Source organism: Vulpes vulpes, chromosome 14 (genome assembly GCF_048418805.1).
Source record: "Vulpes vulpes isolate BD-2025 chromosome 14, VulVul3, whole genome shotgun sequence".
Lineage (NCBI taxonomy): Eukaryota > Metazoa > Chordata > Mammalia > Carnivora > Canidae > Vulpes > Vulpes vulpes.
The window spans coordinates 83802132-83827881 of NC_132793.1; the positions used below are offsets into that span (position 1 = coordinate 83802132).

Below are 25750 nucleotides of genomic sequence, written 5' to 3' on the forward strand. Positions count from 1 at the left end.
CATGTGATACTGAGAGCCAAAGAACAGCCAACTAAACCAGGGGTGTGCTAAAATCAAGGGAAGTGGCATGTCCACATCCATTGTACTTCATAGGCATGGACCCCAGGAACACGTGCCATCAGTCGGGCTGCCTCATCAGGTCCAAGTCCTGTGTCCTCATCTCGGCAGGAAGAGTCACCAGTGCTGTTGAACAACGCTCCAGCATTGGGGTCTGGGATCCTCAGTGAGAACGGCAATATACAGCATGCTCTTCACAGGCATTTACATTGTGAGACTCAAGGCAGGGCCTGTCCATTGACAGAAACAGTCTCAACACAGTGGCTCTAGTGCAGGTGCATGGCCAAAATACCACAACCGAGGCACACAGAAAGCAGGAACAGTGCCTTCCCATGAAGAGGAGACCGTCAAAAAGCTCCCCAGACTTGAGAAGGGGCTACACCTGAATACTAAGGAGTCCCTGTGACATGTCCAACATGGGATAAAGGCAAGCCGAGAAAAGTCTTGTGCACACAGGGCAGGAAGGAGCCACAAGGGACACTGATCAATGACTGCCCTGGGTGTATGCCTTTATGCAGGGGCCCCGCAGACCCGGAGGCAAGGTCTGCACAGACAGAGTCTGAAAGGCCAGCTGGCGAAGGGAGGGACAACAAGGGTGAAAATAGCTGGCAAGGCTATCACAGGCACAGGGTAGACACTGAACAATGCACCGAAACCATCTGGTGTCTTTCCTGTCTTCCCGCAACACTGATCAGCTCTCAGCTGAGAACACAGGACAGAGGCCTCGGACAGAGATTGCTCCTTGCCCGGTCGGGAGTACACATGTACACCGGCGGCCCCTGGCCCTGAAAGGGGGGCAACACACACCACCAGAACTACTGGCTCAATCTTTGTCCTAGCCGACGGACTCTGAAATAGATGCTCTCAAGGCCCTGCCGAAGCCGCCTAACGCAACTCCTACCACTTGGCTGCAGGCTGTTTGAGACACCCCCAAAGCCCAGCCATGTCATGGAGGACCACCATGTCGAGGACTCCCACCCAAGGAGAGCACACGTTTTCTAGGCCCTCAGCCCTCCGCCAGGCTCTCTGATCCCAAGGCCCTTCGGTGGAGATGGTGGTGGTGATGGTGGTGGTGGTGGTGGTGGTGGTGGTGGTCGTGGTGGTGGTGGTTGCAAGCGTGTGGCACGACAAAGGTGAAGCTGTCCCTCACTCCTTCCTTCCCTGGGGGAGACAAGGTGCTGGACCTCAGTTGCGATGAGAACGACGGCAGGGAGTTCTCACTCATTTTGTTCAGCTTTTCCAAGGAATGCAGATTGAGGGAGTCATCATCGATCCAAGCACTTTCTCGGCCTCCTGGTAAATTGAACTACGCAGGCTGAACAGCTCATGGGGTCTCCCCGTGGCCTCAGCACCCTCCTGTACCCTGGAGACCACCCACAGCTATGCCCCTGAGCAAGAGGCATAGGCAATCTTCTTGGAGAGCCAACGTCCATGGCCAGGAGCACAAGCCAGCTGGCAGGTCCGCAGGCCATCTCAGGACCTTCGAGTGCCATCAGTACACGTTGACACAACAAAAGCTTACCTCTGGTGATCCGTGGGCAGGTTCCCCGTCCTGGACCACTCTGCTTCCACAAGGCCCGCCATCATCTCTCCACACCACCGTGGAAAGGAAAGGAAGGTCTTCTTCTCCATGTCAACAGGAAGCCTAGCTAGGCCTCGGCACCTGAGGAGGTGTGGAGAAATCAGGCGAATGTGTGACGTACCCACCCAGGCGCTCAGATGGCCCGAGCGTTCCAAACGGTTCCCTGGGGGAAGCATTGCATCTCCCTGTGCTGTCCCTCTGTCCCACAGGGCTAGCTGCTCATCAGGGATATGGAACGGGCCCACGTCATCCCACACACGGGGATGTGCCTCTGTCTCATGATGTGTGTCTAGGAATTTCCTGGTTAGAATATGACAAAGTTTCTGGTCACACCACACGCCATGAGTGGGGATGTGCAGGGGTCTGTTTGTGTGGGGCCCTCTGTGGGTGTGTTTCAGTGTGTGTGCATCAGTGTGACTCTATGGCTTTATTAGCAAGAAGGTGTGCACATGTGTGCGTGTGCAGGCCAGGCTGGCATGCTGGCAGGCTGGCCATCCGTGGCTCTGGAGCGAACGTTTAGAGTTCATCAGCGCAAAGTACATGGGCAATCCGGGGATCCATGGCCTCAGACCCTGGCACGTAATAGCGTGACATGACGTGACTGACCTCACGGGACGTCGCAAAGCCCTGAGACAACACGTGCCCGAAGCCCTCTGGCAAAGCACAGCCCAAGGACTCTCCTCCAAAAACACACTATCGACCATCGAAGCCATGTCGATGTGGATTACGTCGCCCCATTAGCTGAGCCGGGTCCGGGCGCAGCATGAAACCTCAGCCACCCCGGGGAAAGGCAACGAGCCCTGTGAGGGCAGCAGGCCTCAGGTAATGGATGCACGCCTCAGGCCTTCACGAAGCCCTATGAGAAGAGGTGGCCACACGAAGGTCGGACAGGCGACTGGTCCCACACACATGACTATTTGCTCTTGGCGTGTGGGCAGAACAGCCCTAGGCAAGTGGTGCCCATGCTACACTGAGAGCCCAAGAACAGCCGACTGAAGCGGGGGTGCGCTACTGACAAGGGAACCGGCATCGCAACAACCATTGTGCTTCACGGGCTCGGCTCTGGGAACACCTGCCATGAGTCAGGCTGCCACATCCGGGTCCATGTCCTGAGTCCTCATCACTGCACGGAAAGTCACCACTGCCCTCGAATGGGACTGCCACGTCGGGGGCCGGGATCCTCAGCAAGAACAGCAACACGTGGCATGGTCTTCACAGGCATCTATATTGTGGGACTCAAGGTAGGGCCTGTCCATTGGCAGAGACAGGCTAAACACAGGTGGTGTTTAGACTCTGGTGCAGGGGCATGGCCACATTACTATAGGTGACAGGCACACACAAAGGAGAAACAGTGCCTTCCCATGACGAGGAGGACAAGGCCAAGCCCCACAGCCTTGACAAGAGGCTGCGCCTGACTACTGTCCGGTGCCTGTGGCCTGTCCTGCACGGTCTGCAGCCTAGCCCACAGAAGTCTTGTGCCCACAGAGCAGGGAGGAGCCAGTCCGGATGCTGATCAAGGGCTGCCCTGGGTGGATGTCTTTACGCAGGAGCCCGGCAGCCCAGGAGGCAAGGTCTGCATGGCCAGAGTCCGCAAGCCCAGCTGGCAAAGGGAGGGACAACCAGGGTGGCAATGGCCGGCAAGGCTATCACAGGCACAGGGTAGACACCCAGGAGAGCCCTTCTTTGGGGAAGTAGTGGCCTGGGGCGGGTCGGACACAGCCCTCGGCACCATCGCCAGGCGGCCACTTAAGGCCGTAAATCAAGGCCCACGGGGGAAGGTGGTGGGGCCGCAAACAGCCCACGAACCTCTGACCCGTTGGCTTTCCTAACAGCATCCCGGTGTAGGGAGGCCGCCAGCAGACCTGCCCGCACCCACGTGTCCTCCAGACGCCCTTGGCCCTGCCATTCCCATTCTTCCCAGTGGCCAGCAAAGCTTCTACACTCCTGCCCTGAACGTACACCATGAACTCCGCTGGAGTTCCTGGCGTATGTGCGCGCGCGCGCGCGCGTGTGTGTGTGTGTGTGTGTGTGTGTTTGCATGCCTGTGCATGCGACTACGTGTGGTGAGCGTGTGTGTGACTGTATATGTGCTTCTGTATGTTTTATGTGTATTCGTGTGTGCGTGCGAGTACTGTGTCTCCGTCCTTGTCTGGCCTCAGATGAATTAGGGCTCTGTCAAAAGCACCGAACCCATCTGGTGTCTTTCCTGTCCTCCCGCAACCCTGTTCAGCACTCAGCTGAGAACGCGGAACAGAGGCCTGGGACAGAGATTGCCCCTTGCCCGGTCGGGGGTCCACCTGTACACCGGCGGCCCCTGACCCTGAAAGGGGGGCACCACACACCACCAGGAGTACTGGCTCAATCTTTGGCCTGGCCGACGGACTCCGACATAGATGCTCTCAAGGCCCTGCCAAAGCCGCCTAACGCAACTCCTACCACTTGGCTGCTGGCTGTCTGAGACACCCCGAAAGCCAGCCATGTCATGGAGGACCACCATGTCGAGGACTCCCACCCAAGGAGAGCACAAGTTTTCTAGGCCCTCAGCCCTCCGCCAGGCTCTCTGATCCCAAGGCCCTTCGGTGGAGATGCTGGTGGTGGTGGTCGTGGTGGTGTTGGTGGTGGTTGCAAGCAAGCGTGTGGCACGACAAAGGTGAAGCTGTCCCTCACTCCTTCCTTCCCTGGGGGAGACAAGGTGCTGGACCTCAGTTGCGATGAGAACGACGGCAGGGAGTTCTCACTCATTTTGTTCAGCTTTTCCAAGGAATGCAGATTGAGGGAGTCATCATCGATCCAAGCACTTTCTCGGCCTCCTGGTAAATTGAACTACGCAGGCTGAACAGCTCATGGGGTCTCCCCGTGGCCTCAGCACCCTCCTGTACCCTGGAGACCACCCACAGCTATGCCCCTGAGCAAGAGGCATAGGCAATCTTCTTGGAGAGCCAACGTCCATGGCCAGGAGCACAAGCCAGCTGGCAGGTCCGCAGGCCATCTCAGGACCTTCGAGTGCCATCAGTACACGTTGACACAACAAAAGCTTACCTCTGGTGATCCGTGGGCAGGTTCCCCGTCCTGGACCACTCTGCTTCCACAAGGCCCGCCATCATCTCTCCACACCACCGTGGAAAGGAAAGGAAGGTCTTCTTCTCCATGTCAACAGGAAGCCTAGCTAGGCCTCGGCACCTGAGGAGGTGTGGAGAAATCAGGCGAATGTGTGACGTACCCACCCAGGCGCTCAGATGGCCCGAGCGTTCCAAACGGTTCCCTGGGGGAAGCATTGCATCTCCCTGTGCTGTCCCTCTGTCCCACAGGGCTAGCTGCTCATCAGGGATATGGAACGGGCCCACGTCATCCCACACACGGGGATGTGCCTCTGTCTCATGATGTGTGTCTAGGAATTTCCTGGTTAGAATATGACAAAGTTTCTGGTCACACCACACGCCATGAGTGGGGATGTGCAGGGGTCTGTTTGTGTGGGGCCCTCTGTGGGTGTGTTTCAGTGTGTGTGCATCAGTGTGACTCTATGGCTTTATTAGCAAGAAGGTGTGCACATGTGTGCGTGTGCAGGCCAGGCTGGCATGCTGGCAGGCTGGCCATCCGTGGCTCTGGAGCGAACGTTTAGAGTTCATCAGCGCAAAGTACATGGGCAATCCGGGGATCCATGGCCTCAGACCCTGGCACGTAATAGCGTGACATGACGTGACTGACCTCACGGGACGTCGCAAAGCCCTGAGACAACACGTGCCCGAAGCCCTCTGGCAAAGCACAGCCCAAGGACTCTCCTCCAAAAACACACTATCGACCATCGAAGCCATGTCGATGTGGATTACGTCGCCCCATTAGCTGAGCCGGGTCCGGGCGCAGCATGAAACCTCAGCCACCCCGGGGAAAGGCAACGAGCCCTGTGAGGGCAGCAGGCCTCAGGTAATGGATGCACGCCTCAGGCCTTCACGAAGCCCTATGAGAAGAGGTGGCCACACGAAGGTCGGACAGGCGACTGGTCCCACACACATGACTATTTGCTCTTGGCGTGTGGGCAGAACAGCCCTAGGCAAGTGGTGCCCATGCTACACTGAGAGCCCAAGAACAGCCGACTGAAGCGGGGGTGCGCTACTGACAAGGGAACCGGCATCGCAACAACCATTGTGCTTCACGGGCTCGGCTCTGGGAACACCTGCCATGAGTCAGGCTGCCACATCCGGGTCCATGTCCTGAGTCCTCATCACTGCACGGAAAGTCAAAGTCACCACTGCCCTCGAATGGGACTGCCACGTCGGGGGCCGGGATCCTCAGCAAGAACAGCAACACGTGGCATGGTCTTCACAGGCATCTATATTGTGGGACTCAAGGTAGGGCCTGTCCATTGGCAGAGACAGGCTAAACACAGGTGGTGTTTAGACTCTGGTGCAGGGGCATGGCCACATTACTATAGGTGACAGGCACACACAAAGGAGAAACAGTGCCTTCCCATGACGAGGAGGACAAGGCCAAGCCCCACAGCCTTGACAAGAGGCTGCGCCTGACTACTGTCCGGTGCCTGTGGCCTGTCCTGCACGGTCTGCAGCCTAGCCCACAGAAGTCTTGTGCCCACAGAGCAGGGAGGAGCCAGTCCGGATGCTGATCAAGGGCTGCCCTGGGTGGATGTCTTTACGCAGGAGCCCGGCAGCCCAGGAGGCAAGGTCTGCATGGCCAGAGTCCGCAAGCCCAGCTGGCAAAGGGAGGGACAACCAGGGTGGCAATGGCCGGCAAGGCTATCACAGGCACAGGGTAGACACCCAGGAGAGCCCTTCTTTGGGGAAGTAGTGGCCTGGGGCGGGTCGGACACAGCCCTCGGCACCATCGCCAGGCGGCCACTTAAGGCCGTAAATCAAGGCCCACGGGGGAAGGTGGTGGGGCCGCAAACAGCCCACGAACCTCTGACCCGTTGGCTTTCCTAACAGCATCCCGGTGTAGGGAGGCCGCCAGCAGACCTGCCCGCACCCACGTGTCCTCCAGACGCCCTTGGCCCTGCCATTCCCATTCTTCCCAGTGGCCAGCAAAGCTTCTACACTCCTGCCCTGAACGTACACCATGAACTCCGCTGGAGTTCCTGGCGTATGTGCGCGTGCGCGCGTTTGTGTGCGTGTGTGTGTGTGTGTTTGCATGCCTGTGCATGCGACTACGTGTGGTGAGCGTGTGTGTGACTGTATATGTGCTTCTGTATGTTTTATGTGTATTCGTGTGTGCGTGCGAGTACTGTGTCTCCGTCCTTGTCTGGCCTCAGATGAATTAGGGCTCTGTCAAAAGCACCGAACCCATCTGGTGTCTTTCCTGTCCTCCCGCAACCCTGTTCAGCACTCAGCTGAGAACGCGGAACAGAGGCCTGGGACAGAGATTGCTCCTTGCCCGGTCGGGGGTCCACCTGTACACCGGCGGCCCCTGACCCTGAAAGGGGGGCACCACACACCACCAGGAGTACTGGCTCAATCTTTGGCCTGGCCGACGGACTCCGACATAGATGCTCTCAAGGCCCTGCCAAAGCCGCCTAACGCAACTCCTACCACTTGGCTGCTGGCTGTCTGAGACACCCCGAAAGCCAGCCATGTCATGGAGGACCACCATGTCGAGGACTCCCACCCAAGGAGAGCACAAGTTTTCTAGGCCCTCAGCCCTCCGCCAGGCTCTCTGATCCCAAGGCCCTTCGGTGGAGATGCTGGTGGTGGTGGTCGTGGTGGTGTTGGTGGTGGTTGCAAGCAAGCGTGTGGCACGACAAAGGTGAAGCTGTCCCTCACTCCTTCCTTCCCTGGGGGAGACAAGGTGCTGGACCTCAGTTGCGATGAGAACGACGGCAGGGAGTTCTCACTCATTTTGTTCAGCTTTTCCAAGGAATGCAGATTGAGGGAGTCATCATCGATCCAAGCACTTTCTCGGCCTCCTGGTAAATTGAACTACGCAGGCTGAACAGCTCATGGGGTCTCCCCGTGGCCTCAGCACCCTCCTGTACCCTGGAGACCACCCACAGCTATGCCCCTGAGCAAGAGGCATAGGCAATCTTCTTGGAGAGCCAACGTCCATGGCCAGGAGCACAAGCCAGCTGGCAGGTCCGCAGGCCATCTCAGGACCTTCGAGTGCCATCAGTACACGTTGACACAACAAAAGCTTACCTCTGGTGATCCGTGGGCAGGTTCCCCGTCCTGGACCACTCTGCTTCCACAAGGCCCGCCATCATCTCTCCACACCACCGTGGAAAGGAAAGGAAGGTCTTCTTCTCCATGTCAACAGGAAGCCTAGCTAGGCCTCGGCACCTGAGGAGGTGTGGAGAAATCAGGCGAATGTGTGACGTACCCACCCAGGCGCTCAGATGGCCCGAGCGTTCCAAACGGTTCCCTGGGGGAAGCATTGCATCTCCCTGTGCTGTCCCTCTGTCCCACAGGGCTAGCTGCTCATCAGGGATATGGAACGGGCCCACGTCATCCCACACACGGGGATGTGCCTCTGTCTCATGATGTGTGTCTAGGAATTTCCTGGTTAGAATATGACAAAGTTTCTGGTCACACCACACGCCATGAGTGGGGATGTGCAGGGGTCTGTTTGTGTGGGGCCCTCTGTGGGTGTGTTTCAGTGTGTGTGCATCAGTGTGACTCTATGGCTTTATTAGCAAGAAGGTGTGCACATGTGTGCGTGTGCAGGCCAGGCTGGCATGCTGGCAGGCTGGCCATCCGTGGCTCTGGAGCGAACGTTTAGAGTTCATCAGCGCAAAGTACATGGGCAATCCGGGGATCCATGGCCTCAGACCCTGGCACGTAATAGCGTGACATGACGTGACTGACCTCACGGGACGTCGCAAAGCCCTGAGACAACACGTGCCCGAAGCCCTCTGGCAAAGCACAGCCCAAGGACTCTCCTCCAAAAACACACTATCGACCATCGAAGCCATGTCGATGTGGATTACGTCGCCCCATTAGCTGAGCCGGGTCCGGGCGCAGCATGAAACCTCAGCCACCCCGGGGAAAGGCAACGAGCCCTGTGAGGGCAGCAGGCCTCAGGTAATGGATGCACGCCTCAGGCCTTCACGAAGCCCTATGAGAAGAGGTGGCCACACGAAGGTCGGACAGGCGACTGGTCCCACACACATGACTATTTGCTCTTGGCGTGTGGGCAGAACAGCCCTAGGCAAGTGGTGCCCATGCTACACTGAGAGCCCAAGAACAGCCGACTGAAGCGGGGGTGCGCTACTGACAAGGGAACCGGCATCGCAACAACCATTGTGCTTCACGGGCTCGGCTCTGGGAACACCTGCCATGAGTCAGGCTGCCACATCCGGGTCCATGTCCTGAGTCCTCATCACTGCACGGAAAGTCAAAGTCACCACTGCCCTCGAATGGGACTGCCACGTCGGGGGCCGGGATCCTCAGCAAGAACAGCAACACGTGGCATGGTCTTCACAGGCATCTATATTGTGGGACTCAAGGTAGGGCCTGTCCATTGGCAGAGACAGGCTAAACACAGGTGGTGTTTAGACTCTGGTGCAGGGGCATGGCCACATTACTATAGGTGACAGGCACACACAAAGGAGAAACAGTGCCTTCCCATGACGAGGAGGACAAGGCCAAGCCCCACAGCCTTGACAAGAGGCTGCGCCTGACTACTGTCCGGTGCCTGTGGCCTGTCCTGCACGGTCTGCAGCCTAGCCCACAGAAGTCTTGTGCCCACAGAGCAGGGAGGAGCCAGTCCGGATGCTGATCAAGGGCTGCCCTGGGTGGATGTCTTTACGCAGGAGCCCGGCAGCCCAGGAGGCAAGGTCTGCATGGCCAGAGTCCGCAAGCCCAGCTGGCAAAGGGAGGGACAACCAGGGTGGCAATGGCCGGCAAGGCTATCACAGGCACAGGGTAGACACCCAGGAGAGCCCTTCTTTGGGGAAGTAGTGGCCTGGGGCGGGTCGGACACAGCCCTCGGCACCATCGCCAGGCGGCCACTTAAGGCCGTAAATCAAGGCCCACGGGGGAAGGTGGTGGGGCCGCAAACAGCCCACGAACCTCTGACCCGTTGGCTTTCCTAACAGCATCCCGGTGTAGGGAGGCCGCCAGCAGACCTGCCCGCACCCACGTGTCCTCCAGACGCCCTTGGCCCTGCCATTCCCATTCTTCCCAGTGGCCAGCAAAGCTTCTACACTCCTGCCCTGAACGTACACCATGAACTCCGCTGGAGTTCCTGGCGTATGTGCGCGCGCGCGCGCGCGCGCGCGTGTGTGTGCGTGTGTGTGTGTGTGTTTGCATGCCTGTGCATGCGACTACGTGTGGTGAGCGTGTGTGTGACTGTATATGTGCTTCTGTATGTTTTATGTGTATTCGTGTGTGCGTGCGAGTACTGTGTCTCCGTCCTTGTCTGGCCTCAGATGAATTAGGGCTCTGTCAAAAGCACCGAACCCATCTGGTGTCTTTCCTGTCCTCCCGCAACCCTGTTCAGCACTCAGCTGAGAACGCGGAACAGAGGCCTGGGACAGAGATTGCTCCTTGCCCGGTCGGGGGTCCACCTGTACACCGGCGGCCCCTGACCCTGAAAGGGGGGCACCACACACCACCAGGAGTACTGGCTCAATCTTTGGCCTGGCCGACGGACTCCGACATAGATGCTCTCAAGGCCCTGCCAAAGCCGCCTAACGCAACTCCTACCACTTGGCTGCTGGCTGTCTGAGACACCCCGAAAGCCAGCCATGTCATGGAGGACCACCATGTCGAGGACTCCCACCCAAGGAGAGCACAAGTTTTCTAGGCCCTCAGCCCTCCGCCAGGCTCTCTGATCCCAAGGCCCTTCGGTGGAGATGCTGGTGGTGGTGGTCGTGGTGGTGTTGGTGGTGGTTGCAAGCAAGCGTGTGGCACGACAAAGGTGAAGCTGTCCCTCACTCCTTCCTTCCCTGGGGGAGACAAGGTGCTGGACCTCAGTTGCGATGAGAACGACGGCAGGGAGTTCTCACTCATTTTGTTCAGCTTTTCCAAGGAATGCAGATTGAGGGAGTCATCATCGATCCAAGCACTTTCTCGGCCTCCTGGTAAATTGAACTACGCAGGCTGAACAGCTCATGGGGTCTCCCCGTGGCCTCAGCACCCTCCTGTACCCTGGAGACCACCCACAGCTATGCCCCTGAGCAAGAGGCATAGGCAATCTTCTTGGAGAGCCAACGTCCATGGCCAGGAGCACAAGCCAGCTGGCAGGTCCGCAGGCCATCTCAGGACCTTCGAGTGCCATCAGTACACGTTGACACAACAAAAGCTTACCTCTGGTGATCCGTGGGCAGGTTCCCCGTCCTGGACCACTCTGCTTCCACAAGGCCCGCCATCATCTCTCCACACCACCGTGGAAAGGAAAGGAAGGTCTTCTTCTCCATGTCAACAGGAAGCCTAGCTAGGCCTCGGCACCTGAGGAGGTGTGGAGAAATCAGGCGAATGTGTGACGTACCCACCCAGGCGCTCAGATGGCCCGAGCGTTCCAAACGGTTCCCTGGGGGAAGCATTGCATCTCCCTGTGCTGTCCCTCTGTCCCACAGGGCTAGCTGCTCATCAGGGATATGGAACGGGCCCACGTCATCCCACACACGGGGATGTGCCTCTGTCTCATGATGTGTGTCTAGGAATTTCCTGGTTAGAATATGACAAAGTTTCTGGTCACACCACACGCCATGAGTGGGGATGTGCAGGGGTCTGTTTGTGTGGGGCCCTCTGTGGGTGTGTTTCAGTGTGTGTGCATCAGTGTGACTCTATGGCTTTATTAGCAAGAAGGTGTGCACATGTGTGCGTGTGCAGGCCAGGCTGGCATGCTGGCAGGCTGGCCATCCGTGGCTCTGGAGCGAACGTTTAGAGTTCATCAGCGCAAAGTACATGGGCAATCCGGGGATCCATGGCCTCAGACCCTGGCACGTAATAGCGTGACATGACGTGACTGACCTCACGGGACGTCGCAAAGCCCTGAGACAACACGTGCCCGAAGCCCTCTGGCAAAGCACAGCCCAAGGACTCTCCTCCAAAAACACACTATCGACCATCGAAGCCATGTCGATGTGGATTACGTCGCCCCATTAGCTGAGCCGGGTCCGGGCGCAGCATGAAACCTCAGCCACCCCGGGGAAAGGCAACGAGCCCTGTGAGGGCAGCAGGCCTCAGGTAATGGATGCACGCCTCAGGCCTTCACGAAGCCCTATGAGAAGAGGTGGCCACACGAAGGTCGGACAGGCGACTGGTCCCACACACATGACTATTTGCTCTTGGCGTGTGGGCAGAACAGCCCTAGGCAAGTGGTGCCCATGCTACACTGAGAGCCCAAGAACAGCCGACTGAAGCGGGGGTGCGCTACTGACAAGGGAACCGGCATCGCAACAACCATTGTGCTTCACGGGCTCGGCTCTGGGAACACCTGCCATGAGTCAGGCTGCCACATCCGGGTCCATGTCCTGAGTCCTCATCACTGCACGGAAAGTCAAAGTCACCACTGCCCTCGAATGGGACTGCCACGTCGGGGGCCGGGATCCTCAGCAAGAACAGCAACACGTGGCATGGTCTTCACAGGCATCTATATTGTGGGACTCAAGGTAGGGCCTGTCCATTGGCAGAGACAGGCTAAACACAGGTGGTGTTTAGACTCTGGTGCAGGGGCATGGCCACATTACTATAGGTGACAGGCACACACAAAGGAGAAACAGTGCCTTCCCATGACGAGGAGGACAAGGCCAAGCCCCACAGCCTTGACAAGAGGCTGCGCCTGACTACTGTCCGGTGCCTGTGGCCTGTCCTGCACGGTCTGCAGCCTAGCCCACAGAAGTCTTGTGCCCACAGAGCAGGGAGGAGCCAGTCCGGATGCTGATCAAGGGCTGCCCTGGGTGGATGTCTTTACGCAGGAGCCCGGCAGCCCAGGAGGCAAGGTCTGCATGGCCAGAGTCCGCAAGCCCAGCTGGCAAAGGGAGGGACAACCAGGGTGGCAATGGCCGGCAAGGCTATCACAGGCACAGGGTAGACACCCAGGAGAGCCCTTCTTTGGGGAAGTAGTGGCCTGGGGCGGGTCGGACACAGCCCTCGGCACCATCGCCAGGCGGCCACTTAAGGCCGTAAATCAAGGCCCACGGGGGAAGGTGGTGGGGCCGCAAACAGCCCACGAACCTCTGACCCGTTGGCTTTCCTAACAGCATCCCGGTGTAGGGAGGCCGCCAGCAGACCTGCCCGCACCCACGTGTCCTCCAGACGCCCTTGGCCCTGCCATTCCCATTCTTCCCAGTGGCCAGCAAAGCTTCTACACTCCTGCCCTGAACGTACACCATGAACTCCGCTGGAGTTCCTGGCGTATGTGCGCGCGCGAGCGCGCGCGCGCGTGTGTGTGCGTGTGTGTGTGTGTGTTTGCATGCCTGTGCATGCGACTACGTGTGGTGAGCGTGTGTGTGACTGTATATGTGCTTCTGTATGTTTTATGTGTATTCGTGTGTGCGTGCGAGTACTGTGTCTCCGTCCTTGTCTGGCCTCAGATGAATTAGGGCTCTGTCAAAAGCACCGAACCCATCTGGTGTCTTTCCTGTCCTCCCGCAACCCTGTTCAGCACTCAGCTGAGAACGCGGAACAGAGGCCTGGGACAGATTGCTCCTTGCCCGGTCGGGGGTCCACCTGTACACCGGCGGCCCCTGACCCTGAAAGGGGGGCACCACACACCACCAGGAGTACTGGCTCAATCTTTGGCCTGGCCGACGGACTCCGACATAGATGCTCTCAAGGCCCTGCCAGAGCCGCCTAACGCAACTCCTACCACTTGGCTGCTGGCTGTCTGAGACACCCCGAAAGCCAGCCATGTCATGGAGGACCACCATGTCGAGGACTCCCACCCAAGGAGAGCACAAGTTTTCTAGGCCCTCAGCCCTCCGCCAGGCTCTCTGATCCCAAGGCCCTTCGGTGGAGATGCTGGTGGTGGTGGTCGTGGTGGTGTTGGTGGTGGTTGCAAGCAAGCGTGTGGCACGACAAAGGTGAAGCTGTCCCTCACTCCTTCCTTCCCTGGGGGAGACAAGGTGCTGGACCTCAGTTGCGATGAGAACGACGGCAGGGAGTTCTCACTCATTTTGTTCAGCTTTTCCAAGGAATGCAGATTGAGGGAGTCATCATCGATCCAAGCACTTTCTCGGCCTCCTGGTAAATTGAACTACGCAGGCTGAACAGCTCATGGGGTCTCCCCGTGGCCTCAGCACCCTCCTGTACCCTGGAGACCACCCACAGCTATGCCCCTGAGCAAGAGGCATAGGCAATCTTCTTGGAGAGCCAACGTCCATGGCCAGGAGCACAAGCCAGCTGGCAGGTCCGCAGGCCATCTCAGGACCTTCGAGTGCCATCAGTACACGTTGACACAACAAAAGCTTACCTCTGGTGATCCGTGGGCAGGTTCCCCGTCCTGGACCACTCTGCTTCCACAAGGCCCGCCATCATCTCTCCACACCACCGTGGAAAGGAAAGGAAGGTCTTCTTCTCCATGTCAACAGGAAGCCTAGCTAGGCCTCGGCACCTGAGGAGGTGTGGAGAAATCAGGCGAATGTGTGACGTACCCACCCAGGCGCTCAGATGGCCCGAGCGTTCCAAACGGTTCCCTGGGGGAAGCATTGCATCTCCCTGTGCTGTCCCTCTGTCCCACAGGGCTAGCTGCTCATCAGGGATATGGAACGGGCCCACGTCATCCCACACAAGGGGATGTGCCTCTGTCTCATGATGTGTGTCTAGGAATTTCCTGGTTAGAATATGACAAAGTTTCTAGTCACACCACACGCCATGAGTGGGGATGTGCAGGGGTCTGTTTGTGTGGGGCCCTCTGTGGGTGTGTTTCAGTGTGTGTGCATCAGTGTGACTCTATGGCTTTATTAGCAAGAAGGTGTGCACATGTGTGCGTGTGCAGGCCAGGCTGGCATGCTGGCAGGCTGGCCATCCGTGGCTCTGGAGCGAACGTTTAGAGTTCATCAGCGCAAAGTACATGGGCAATCCGGGGATCCATGGCCTCAGACCCTGGCACGTAATAGCGTGACATGACGTGACTGACCTCACGGGACGTCGCAAAGCCCTGAGACAACACGTGCCCGAAGCCCTCTGGCAAAGCACAGCACAAGGACTCTCCTCCAAAAACACACTATCGACCATCGAAGCCATGTCGATGTGGATTACGTCGCCCCATTAGCTGAGCCGGGTCCGGGCGCAGCATGAAACCTCAGCCACCCCGGGGAAAGGCAACGAGCCCTGTGAGGGCAGCAGGCCTCAGGTAATGGATGCACGCCTCAGGCCTTCACGAAGCCCTATGAGAAGAGGTGGCCACACGAAGGTCGGACAGGCGACTGGTCCCACACACATGACTATTTGCTCTTGGCGTGTGGGCAGAACAGCCCTAGGCAAGTGGTGCCCATGCTACACTGAGAGCCCAAGAACAGCCGACTGAAGCGGGGGTGCGCTACTGACAAGGGAACCGGCATCGCAACAACCATTGTGCTTCACGGGCTCGGCTCTGGGAACACCTGCCATGAGTCAGGCTGCCACATCCGGGTCCATGTCCTGAGTCCTCATCACTGCACGGAAAGTCAAAGTCACCACTGCCCTCGAATGGGACTGCCACGTCGGGGGCCGGGATCCTCAGCAAGAACAGCAACACGTGGCATGGTCTTCACAGGCATCTATATTGTGGGACTCAAGGTAGGGCCTGTCCATTGGCAGAGACAGGCTAAACACAGGTGGTGTTTAGACTCTGGTGCAGGGGCATGGCCACATTACTATAGGTGACAGGCACACACAAAGGAGAAACAGTGCCTTCCCATGACGAGGAGGACAAGGCCAAGCCCCACAGCCTTGACAAGAGGCTGCGCCTGACTACTGTCCGGTGCCTGTGGCCTGTCCTGCACGGTCTGCAGCCTAGCCCACAGAAGTCTTGTGCCCACAGAGCAGGGAGGAGCCAGTCCGGATGCTGATCAAGGGCTGCCCTGGGTGGATGTCTTTACGCAGGAGCCCGGCAGCCCAGGAGGCAAGGTCTGCATGGCCAGAGTCCGCAAGCCCAGCTGGCAAAGGGAGGGACAACCAGGGTGGCAATGGCCGGCAAGGCTATCACAGGCACAGGGTAGACACCCAGGAGAGCCCTTCTTTGGGGAAGTAGTGGCCTGGGGCGGGTCGGACACAGCCCTCGGCACCATCGCCAGGCGGCCACTTAAGGCCGTAAATCAAGGCCCACGGGGGAAGGTGGTGGGGCCGCAAACAGCCCACGAACCTCTGACCCGTTGGCTTTCCTAACAGCATCCCGGTGTAGGGAGGCCGCCAGCAGACCTGCCCGCACCCACGTGTCCTCCAGACGCCCTTGGCCCTGCCATTCCCATTCTTCCCAGTGGCCAGCAAAGCTTCTACACTCCTGCCCTGAACGTACACCATGAACTCCGCTGGAGTTCCTGGCGTATGTGCGCGCGCGCGCGCGCGTTTGTGTGCGTGTGTGTGTGTGTGTTTGCATGCCTGTGCATGCGACTACGTGTGGTGAGCGTGTGTGTGACTGTATATGTGCTTCTGTATGTTTTATGTGTATTCGTGTGTGCGTGCGAGTACTGTGTCTCCGTCCTTGTCTGGCCTCAGATGAATTAGGGCTCTGTCAAAAGCACCGAACCCATCTGGTGTCTTTCCTGTCCTCCCGCAACCCTGTTCAGCACTCAGCTGAGAACGCGGAACAGAGGCCTGGGACAGAGATTGCTCCTTGCCCGGTCGGGGGTCCACCTGTACACCGGCGGCCCCTGACCCTGAAAGGGGGGCACCACACACCACCAGGAGTACTGGCTCAATCTTTGGCCTGGCCGACGGACTCCGACATAGATGCTCTCAAGGCCCTGCCAAAGCCGCCTAACGCAACTCCTACCACTTGGCTGCTGGCTGTCTGAGACACCCCGAAAGCCAGCCATGTCATGGAGGACCACCATGTCGAGGACTCCCACCCAAGGAGAGCACAAGTTTTCTAGGCCCTCAGCCCTCCGCCAGGCTCTCTGATCCCAAGGCCCTTCGGTGGAGATGCTGGTGGTGGTGGTCGTGGTGGTGTTGGTGGTGGTTGCAAGCAAGCGTGTGGCACGACAAAGGTGAAGCTGTCCCTCACTCCTTCCTTCCCTGGGGGAGACAAGGTGCTGGACCTCAGTTGCGATGAGAACGACGGCAGGGAGTTCTCACTCATTTTGTTCAGCTTTTCCAAGGAATGCAGATTGAGGGAGTCATCATCGATCCAAGCACTTTCTCGGCCTCCTGGTAAATTGAACTACGCAGGCTGAACAGCTCATGGGGTCTCCCCGTGGCCTCAGCACCCTCCTGTACCCTGGAGACCACCCACAGCTATGCCCCTGAGCAAGAGGCATAGGCAATCTTCTTGGAGAGCCAACGTCCATGGCCAGGAGCACAAGCCAGCTGGCAGGTCCGCAGGCCATCTCAGGACCTTCGAGTGCCATCAGTACACGTTGACACAACAAAAGCTTACCTCTGGTGATCCGTGGGCAGGTTCCCCGTCCTGGACCACTCTGCTTCCACAAGGCCCGCCATCATCTCTCCACACCACCGTGGAAAGGAAAGGAAGGTCTTCTTCTCCATGTCAACAGGAAGCCTAGCTAGGCCTCGGCACCTGAGGAGGTGTGGAGAAATCAGGCGAATGTGTGACGTACCCACCCAGGCGCTCAGATGGCCCGAGCGTTCCAAACGGTTCCCTGGGGGAAGCATTGCATCTCCCTGTGCTGTCCCTCTGTCCCACAGGGCTAGCTGCTCATCAGGGATATGGAACGGGCCCACGTCATCCCACACACGGGGATGTGCCTCTGTCTCATGATGTGTGTCTAGGAATTTCCTGGTTAGAATATGACAAAGTTTCTGGTCACACCACACGCCATGAGTGGGGATGTGCAGGGGTCTGTTTGTGTGGGGCCCTCTGTGGGTGTGTTTCAGTGTGTGTGCATCAGTGTGACTCTATGGCTTTATTAGCAAGAAGGTGTGCACATGTGTGCGTGTGCAGGCCAGGCTGGCATGCTGGCAGGCTGGCCATCCGTGGCTCTGGAGCGAACGTTTAGAGTTCATCAGCGCAAAGTACATGGGCAATCCGGGGATCCATGGCCTCAGACCCTGGCACGTAATAGCGTGACATGACGTGACTGACCTCACGGGACGTCGCAAAGCCCTGAGGCAACACGTGCCCGAAGCCCTCTGGCAAAGCACAGCCCAAGGACTCTCCTCCAAAAACACACTATCGACCATCGAAGCCATGTCGATGTGGATTACGTCGCCCCATTAGCTGAGCCGGGTCCGGGCGCAGCATGAAACCTCAGCCACCCCGGGGAAAGGCAACGAGCCCTGTGAGGGCAGCAGGCCTCAGGTAATGGATGCACGCCTCAGGCCTTCACGAAGCCCTATGAGAAGAGGTGGCCACACGAAGGTCGGACAGGCGACTGGTCCCACACACATGACTATTTGCTCTTGGCGTGTGGGCAGAACAGCCCTAGGCAAGTGGTGCCCATGCTACACTGAGAGCCCAAGAACAGCCGACTGAAGCGGGGGTGCGCTACTGACAAGGGAACCGGCATCGCAACAACCATTGTGCTTCACGGGCTCGGCTCTGGGAACACCTGCCATGAGTCAGGCTGCCACATCCGGGTCCATGTCCTGAGTCCTCATCACTGCACGGAAAGTCACCACTGCCCTCGAATGGGACTGCCACGTCGGGGGCCGGGATCCTCAGCAAGAACAGCAACACGTGGCATGGTCTTCACAGGCATCTATATTGTGGGACTCAAGGTAGGGCCTGTCCATTGGCAGAGACAGGCTAAACACAGGTGGTGTTTAGACTCTGGTGCAGGGGCATGGCCACATTACTATAGGTGACAGGCACACACAAAGGAGAAACAGTGCCTTCCCATGACGAGGAGGACAAGGCCAAGCCCCACAGCCTTGACAAGAGGCTGCGCCTGACTACTGTCCGGTGCCTGTGGCCTGTCCTGCACGGTCTGCAGCCTAGCCCACAGAAGTCTTGTGCCCACAGAGCAGGGAGGAGCCAGTCCGGATGCTGATCAAGGGCTGCCCTGGGTGGATGTCTTTACGCAGGAGCCCGGCAGCCCAGGAGGCAAGGTCTGCATGGCCAGAGTCCGCAAGCCCAGCTGGCAAAGGGAGGGACAACCAGGGTGGCAATGGCCGGCAAGGCTATCACAGGCACAGGGTAGACACCCAGGAGAGCCCTTCTTTGGGGAAGTAGTGGCCTGGGGCGGGTCGGACACAGCCCTCGGCACCATCGCCAGGCGGCCACTTAAGGCCGTAAATCAAGGCCCACGGGGGAAGGTGGTGGGGCCGCAAACAGCCCACGAACCTCTGACCCGTTGGCTTTCCTAACAGCATCCCGGTGTAGGGAGGCCGCCAGCAGACCTGCCCGCACCCACGTGTCCTCCAGACGCCCTTGGCCCTGCCATTCCCATTCTTCCCAGTGGCCAGCAAAGCTTCTACACTCCTGCCCTGAACGTACACCATGAACTCCGCTGGAGTTCCTGGCGTATGTGCGCGCGCGCGCGCGCGCGCGTGTGTGTGCGTGTGTGTGTGTGTGTTTGCATGCCTGTGCATGCGACTACGTGTGGTGAGCGTGTGTGTGACTGTATATGTGCTTCTGTATGTTTTATGTGTATTCGTGTGTGCGTGCGAGTACTGTGTCTCCGTCCTTGTCTGGCCTCAGATGAATTAGGGCTCTGTCAAAAGCACCGAACCCATCTGGTGTCTTTCCTGTCCTCCCGCAACCCTGTTCAGCACTCAGCTGAGAACGCGGAACAGAGGCCTGGGACAGAGATTGCTCCTTGCCCGGTCGGGGGTCCACCTGTACACCGGCGGCCCCTGACCCTGAAAGGGGGGCACCACACACCACCAGGAGTACTGGCTCAATCTTTGGCCTGGCCGACGGACTCCGACATAGATGCTCTCAAGGCCCTGCCAAAGCCGCCTAACGCAACTCCTACCACTTGGCTGCTGGCTGTCTGAGACACCCCGAAAGCCAGCCATGTCATGGAGGACCACCATGTCGAGGACTCCCACCCAAGGAGAGCACAAGTTTTCTAGGCCCTCAGCCCTCCGCCAGGCTCTCTGATCCCAAGGCCCTTCGGTGGAGATGCTGGTGGTGGTGGTCGTGGTGGTGTTGGTGGTGGTTGCAAGCAAGCGTGTGGCACGACAAAGGTGAAGCTGTCCCTCACTCCTTCCTTCCCTGGGGGAGACAAGGTGCTGGACCTCAGTTGCGATGAGAACGACGGCAGGGAGTTCTCACTCATTTTGTTCAGCTTTTCCAAGGAATGCAGATTGAGGGAGTCATCATCGATCCAAGCACTTTCTCGGCCTCCTGGTAAATTGAACTACGCAGGCTGAACAGCTCATGGGGTCTCCCCGTGGCCTCAGCACCCTCCTGTACCCTGGAGACCACCCACAGCTATGCCCCTGAGCAAGAGGCATAGGCAATCTTCTTGGAGAGCCAACGTCCATGGCCAGGAGCACAAGCCAGCTGGCAGGTCCGCAGGCCATCTCAGGACCTTCGAGTGCCATCAGTACACGTTGACACAACAAAAGCTTACCTCTGGTGATCCGTGGGCAGGTTCCCCGTCCTGGACCACTCTGCTTCCACAAGGCCCGCCATCATCTCTCCACACCACCGTGGAAAGGAAAGGAAGGTCTTCTTCTCCATGTCAACAGGAAGCCTAGCTAGGCCTCGGCACCTGAGGAGGTGTGGAGAAATCAGGCGAATGTGTGACGTACCCACCCAGGCGCTCAGATGGCCCGAGCGTTCCAAACGGTTCCCTGGGGGAAGCATTGCATCTCCCTGTGCTGTCCCTCTGTCCCACAGGGCTAGCTGCTCATCAGGGATATGGAACGGGCCCACGTCATCCCACACACGGGGATGTGCCTCTGTCTCATGATGTGTGTCTAGGAATTTCCTGGTTAGAATATGACAAAGTTTCTGGTCACACCACACGCCATGAGTGGGGATGTGCAGGGGTCTGTTTGTGTGGGGCCCTCTGTGGGTGTGTTTCAGTGTGTGTGCATCAGTGTGACTCTATGGCTTTATTAGCAAGAAGGTGTGCACATGTGTGCGTGTGCAGGCCAGGCTGGCATGCTGGCAGGCTGGCCATCCGTGGCTCTGGAGCGAACGTTTAGAGTTCATCAGCGCAAAGTACATGGGCAATCCGGGGATCCATGGCCTCAGACCCTGGCACGTAATAGCGTGACATGACGTGACTGACCTCACGGGACGTCGCAAAGCCCTGAGGCAACACGTGCCCGAAGCCCTCTGGCAAAGCACAGCCCAAGGACTCTCCTCCAAAAACACACTATCGACCATCGAAGCCATGTCGATGTGGATTACGTCGCCCCATTAGCTGAGCCGGGTCCGGGCGCAGCATGAAACCTCAGCCACCCCGGGGAAAGGCAACGAGCCCTGTGAGGGCAGCAGGCCTCAGGTAATGGATGCACGCCTCAGGCCTTCACGAAGCCCTATGAGAAGAGGTGGCCACACGAAGGTCGGACAGGCGACTGGTCCCACACACATGACTATTTGCTCTTGGCGTGTGGGCAGAACAGCCCTAGGCAAGTGGTGCCCATGCTACACTGAGAGCCCAAGAACAGCCGACTGAAGCGGGGGTGCGCTACTGACAAGGGAACCGGCATCGCAACAACCATTGTGCTTCACGGGCTCGGCTCTGGGAACACCTGCCATGAGTCAGGCTGCCACATCCGGGTCCATGTCCTGAGTCCTCATCACTGCACGGAAAGTCACCACTGCCCTCGAATGGGACTCCCACGTCGGGGGCCGGGATCCTCAGCAAGAACAGCAACACGTGGCATGGTCTTCACAGGCATCTATATTGTGGGACTCAAGGTAGGGCCTGTCCATTGGCAGAGACAGGCTAAACACAGGTGGTGTTTAGACTCTGGTGCAGGGGCATGGCCACATTACTATAGGTGACAGGCACACACAAAGGAGAAACAGTGCCTTCCCATGACGAGGAGGACAAGGCCAAGCCCCACAGCCTTGACAAGAGGCTGCGCCTGACTACTGTCCGGTGCCTGTGGCCTGTCCTGCACGGTCTGCAGCCTAGCCCACAGAAGTCTTGTGCCCACAGAGCAGGGAGGAGCCAGTCCGGATGCTGATCAAGGGCTGCCCTGGGTGGATGTCTTTACGCAGGAGCCCGGCAGCCCAGGAGGCAAGGTCTGCATGGCCAGAGTCCGCAAGCCCAGCTGGCAAAGGGAGGGACAACCAGGGTGGCAATGGCCGGCAAGGCTATCACAGGCACAGGGTAGACACCCAGGAGAGCCCTTCTTTGGGGAAGTAGTGGCCTGGGGCGGGTCGGACACAGCCCTCGGCACCATCGCCAGGCGGCCACTTAAGGCCGTAAATCAAGGCCCACGGGGGAAGGTGGTGGGGCCGCAAACAGCCCACGAACCTCTGACCCGTTGGCTTTCCTAACAGCATCCCGGTGTAGGGAGGCCGCCAGCAGACCTGCCCGCACCCACGTGTCCTCCAGACGCCCTTGGCCCTGCCATTCCCATTCTTCCCAGTGGCCAGCAAAGCTTCTACACTCCTGCCCTGAACGTACACCATGAACTCCGCTGGAGTTCCTGGCGTATGTGCGCGCGCGCGCGCGCGCGCGTGTGTGTGCGTGTGTGTGTGTGTGTTTGCATGCCTGTGCATGCGACTACGTGTGGTGAGCGTGTGTGTGACTGTATATGTGCTTCTGTATGTTTTATGTGTATTCGTGTGTGCGTGCGAGTACTGTGTCTCCGTCCTTGTCTGGCCTCAGATGAATTAGGGCTCTGTCAAAAGCACCGAACCCATCTGGTGTCTTTCCTGTCCTCCCGCAACCCTGTTCAGCACTCAGCTGAGAACGCGGAACAGAGGCCTGGGACAGAGATTGCTCCTTGCCCGGTCGGGGGTCCACCTGTACACCGGCGGCCCCTGACCCTGAAAGGGGGGCACCACACACCACCAGGAGTACTGGCTCAATCTTTGGCCTGGCCGACGGACTCCGACATAGATGCTCTCAAGGCCCTGCCAAAGCCGCCTAACGCAACTCCTACCACTTGGCTGCTGGCTGTCTGAGACACCCCGAAAGCCAGCCATGTCATGGAGGACCACCATGTCGAGGACTCCCACCCAAGGAGAGCACAAGTTTTCTAGGCCCTCAGCCCTCCGCCAGGCTCTCTGATCCCAAGGCCCTTCGGTGGAGATGCTGGTGGTGGTGGTCGTGGTGGTGTTGGTGGTGGTTGCAAGCAAGCGTGTGGCACGACAAAGGTGAAGCTGTCCCTCACTCCTTCCTTCCCTGGGGGAGACAAGGTGCTGGACCTCAGTTGCGATGAGAACGACGGCAGGGAGTTCTCACTCATTTTGTTCAGCTTTTCCAAGGAATGCAGATTGAGGGAGTCATCATCGATCCAAGCACTTTCTCGGCCTCCTGGTAAATTGAACTACGCAGGCTGAACAGCTCATGGGGTCTCCCCGTGGCCTCAGCACCCTCCTGTACCCTGGAGACCACCCACAGCTATGCCCCTGAGCAAGAGGCATAGGCAATCTTCTTGGAGAGCCAACGTCCATGGCCAGGAGCACAAGCCAGCTGGCAGGTCCGCAGGCCATCTCAGGACCTTCGAGTGCCATCAGTACACGTTGACACAACAAAAGCTTACCTCTGGTGATCCGTGGGCAGGTTCCCCGTCCTGGACCACTCTGCTTCCACAAGGCCCGCCATCATCTCTCCACACCACCGTGGAAAGGAAAGGAAGGTCTTCTTCTCCATGTCAACAGGAAGCCTAGCTAGGCCTCGGCACCTGAGGAGGTGTGGAGAAATCAGGCGAATGTGTGACGTACCCACCCAGGCGCTCAGATGGCCCGAGCGTTCCAAACGGTTCCCTGGGGGAAGCATTGCATCTCCCTGTGCTGTCCCTCTGTCCCACAGGGCTAGCTGCTCATCAGGGATATGGAACGGGCCCACGTCATCCCACACACGGGGATGTGCCTCTGTCTCATGATGTGTGTCTAGGAATTTCCTGGTTAGAATATGACAAAGTTTCTGGTCACACCACACGCCATGAGTGGGGATGTGCAGGGGTCTGTTTGTGTGGGGCCCTCTGTGGGTGTGTTTCAGTGTGTGTGCATCAGTGTGACTCTATGGCTTTATTAGCAAGAAGGTGTGCACATGTGTGCGTGTGCAGGCCAGGCTGGCATGCTGGCAGGCTGGCCATCCGTGGCTCTGGAGCGAACGTTTAGAGTTCATCAGCGCAAAGTACATGGGCAATCCGGGGATCCATGGCCTCAGACCCTGGCACGTAATAGCGTGACATGACGTGACTGACCTCACGGGACGTCGCAAAGCCCTGAGGCAACACGTGCCCGAAGCCCTCTGGCAAAGCACAGCCCAAGGACTCTCCTCCAAAAACACACTATCGACCATCGAAGCCATGTCGATGTGGATTACGTCGCCCCATTAGCTGAGCCGGGTCCGGGCGCAGCATGAAACCTCAGCCACCCCGGGGAAAGGCAACGAGCCCTGTGAGGGCAGCAGGCCTCAGGTAATGGATGCACGCCTCAGGCCTTCACGAAGCCCTATGAGAAGAGGTGGCCACACGAAGGTCGGACAGGCGACTGGTCCCACACACATGACTATTTGCTCTTGGCGTGTGGGCAGAACAGCCCTAGGCAAGTGGTGCCCATGCTACACTGAGAGCCCAAGAACAGCCGACTGAAGCGGGGGTGCGCTACTGACAAGGGAACCGGCATCGCAACAACCATTGTGCTTCACGGGCTCGGCTCTGGGAACACCTGCCATGAGTCAGGCTGCCACATCCGGGTCCATGTCCTGAGTCCTCATCACTGCACGGAAAGTCACCACTGCCCTCGAATGGGACTGCCACGTCGGGGGCCGGGATCCTCAGCAAGAACAGCAACACGTGGCATGGTCTTCACAGGCATCTATATTGTGGGACTCAAGGTAGGGCCTGTCCATTGGCAGAGACAGGCTAAACACAGGTGGTGTTTAGACTCTGGTGCAGGGGCATGGCCACATTACTATAGGTGACAGGCACACACAAAGGAGAAACAGTGCCTTCCCATGACGAGGAGGACAAGGCCAAGCCCCACAGCCTTGACAAGAGGCTGCGCCTGACTACTGTCCGGTGCCTGTGGCCTGTCCTGCACGGTCTGCAGCCTAGCCCACAGAAGTCTTGTGCCCACAGAGCAGGGAGGAGCCAGTCCGGATGCTGATCAAGGGCTGCCCTGGGTGGATGTCTTTACGCAGGAGCCCGGCAGCCCAGGAGGCAAGGTCTGCATGGCCAGAGTCCGCAAGCCCAGCTGGCAAAGGGAGGGACAACCAGGGTGGCAATGGCCGGCAAGGCTATCACAGGCACAGGGTAGACACCCAGGAGAGCCCTTCTTTGGGGAAGTAGTGGCCTGGGGCGGGTCGGACACAGCCCTCGGCACCATCGCCAGGCGGCCACTTAAGGCCGTAAATCAAGGCCCACGGGGGAAGGTGGTGGGGCCGCAAACAGCCCACGAACCTCTGACCCGTTGGCTTTCCTAACAGCATCCCGGTGTAGGGAGGCCGCCAGCAGACCTGCCCGCACCCACGTGTCCTCCAGACGCCCTTGGCCCTGCCATTCCCATTCTTCCCAGTGGCCAGCAAAGCTTCTACACTCCTGCCCTGAACGTACACCATGAACTCCGCTGGAGTTCCTGGCGTATGTGCGCGCGCGCGCGCGCGTTTGTGTGCGTGTGTGTGTGTGTGTTTGCATGCCTGTGCATGCGACTACGTGTGGTGAGCGTGTGTGTGACTGTATATGTGCTTCTGTATGTTTTATGTGTATTCGTGTGTGCGTGCGAGTACTGTGTCTCCGTCCTTGTCTGGCCTCAGATGAATTAGGGCTCTGTCAAAAGCACCGAACCCATCTGGTGTCTTTCCTGTCCTCCCGCAACCCTGTTCAGCACTCAGCTGAGAACGCGGAACAGAGGCCTGGGACAGAGATTGCTCCTTGCCCGGTCGGGGGTCCACCTGTACACCGGCGGCCCCTGACCCTGAAAGGGGGGCACCACACACCACCAGGAGTACTGGCTCAATCTTTGGCCTGGCCGACG

The 25750-nt window shown here is 58.6% G+C and overlaps 1 protein-coding gene and 8 non-coding genes across 11 annotated transcripts in view; all 9 read right to left on the reverse strand.

Annotated features, from left to right (window-relative positions):
- LOC112907092 (uncharacterized) overlaps positions 1–25750 on the reverse strand; it is a 133288-nt gene that overhangs the window by 66639 nt on the left and 40899 nt on the right. For all 3 annotated transcript variants that reach the window (XM_072737035.1, XM_072737036.1, XM_072737037.1), the window contains exons 15-22: positions 23311–23451; positions 20208–20348; positions 17105–17245; positions 14000–14140; positions 10891–11031; positions 7780–7920; positions 4679–4819; positions 1580–1720 (exon numbers count right to left, since the gene is read on the reverse strand). In XM_072737035.1, coding sequence (XP_072593136.1) covers positions 1580–1720; positions 4679–4819; positions 7780–7920; positions 10891–11031; positions 14000–14140; positions 17105–17245; positions 20208–20348; positions 23311–23451 — 1128 coding nt within the window. The remainder of the gene's footprint in view (positions 1–1579; positions 1721–4678; positions 4820–7779; positions 7921–10890; positions 11032–13999; positions 14141–17104; positions 17246–20207; positions 20349–23310; positions 23452–25750) is intronic.
- LOC140595536 (small nucleolar RNA SNORD116) lies at positions 1238–1332 on the reverse strand. Its single transcript, XR_011997270.1, has one exon. It is a non-coding gene; the product is annotated as a small nucleolar RNA SNORD116 (small nucleolar RNA).
- On the reverse strand, positions 4337–4431 carry LOC140595537 (small nucleolar RNA SNORD116). The gene has a single exon (XR_011997271.1). It is a non-coding gene; the product is annotated as a small nucleolar RNA SNORD116 (small nucleolar RNA).
- On the reverse strand, positions 7438–7532 carry LOC140595538 (small nucleolar RNA SNORD116). The gene has a single exon (XR_011997272.1). It is a non-coding gene; the product is annotated as a small nucleolar RNA SNORD116 (small nucleolar RNA).
- Positions 10549–10643, reverse strand: LOC140595539 (small nucleolar RNA SNORD116). Its single transcript, XR_011997273.1, has one exon. It is a non-coding gene; the product is annotated as a small nucleolar RNA SNORD116 (small nucleolar RNA).
- On the reverse strand, positions 13658–13752 carry LOC140595540 (small nucleolar RNA SNORD116). The gene has a single exon (XR_011997274.1). It is a non-coding gene; the product is annotated as a small nucleolar RNA SNORD116 (small nucleolar RNA).
- LOC140595541 (small nucleolar RNA SNORD116) lies at positions 16763–16857 on the reverse strand. The gene has a single exon (XR_011997275.1). It is a non-coding gene; the product is annotated as a small nucleolar RNA SNORD116 (small nucleolar RNA).
- Positions 19866–19960, reverse strand: LOC140595542 (small nucleolar RNA SNORD116). Its single transcript, XR_011997277.1, has one exon. It is a non-coding gene; the product is annotated as a small nucleolar RNA SNORD116 (small nucleolar RNA).
- LOC140595543 (small nucleolar RNA SNORD116) lies at positions 22969–23063 on the reverse strand. Its single transcript, XR_011997278.1, has one exon. It is a non-coding gene; the product is annotated as a small nucleolar RNA SNORD116 (small nucleolar RNA).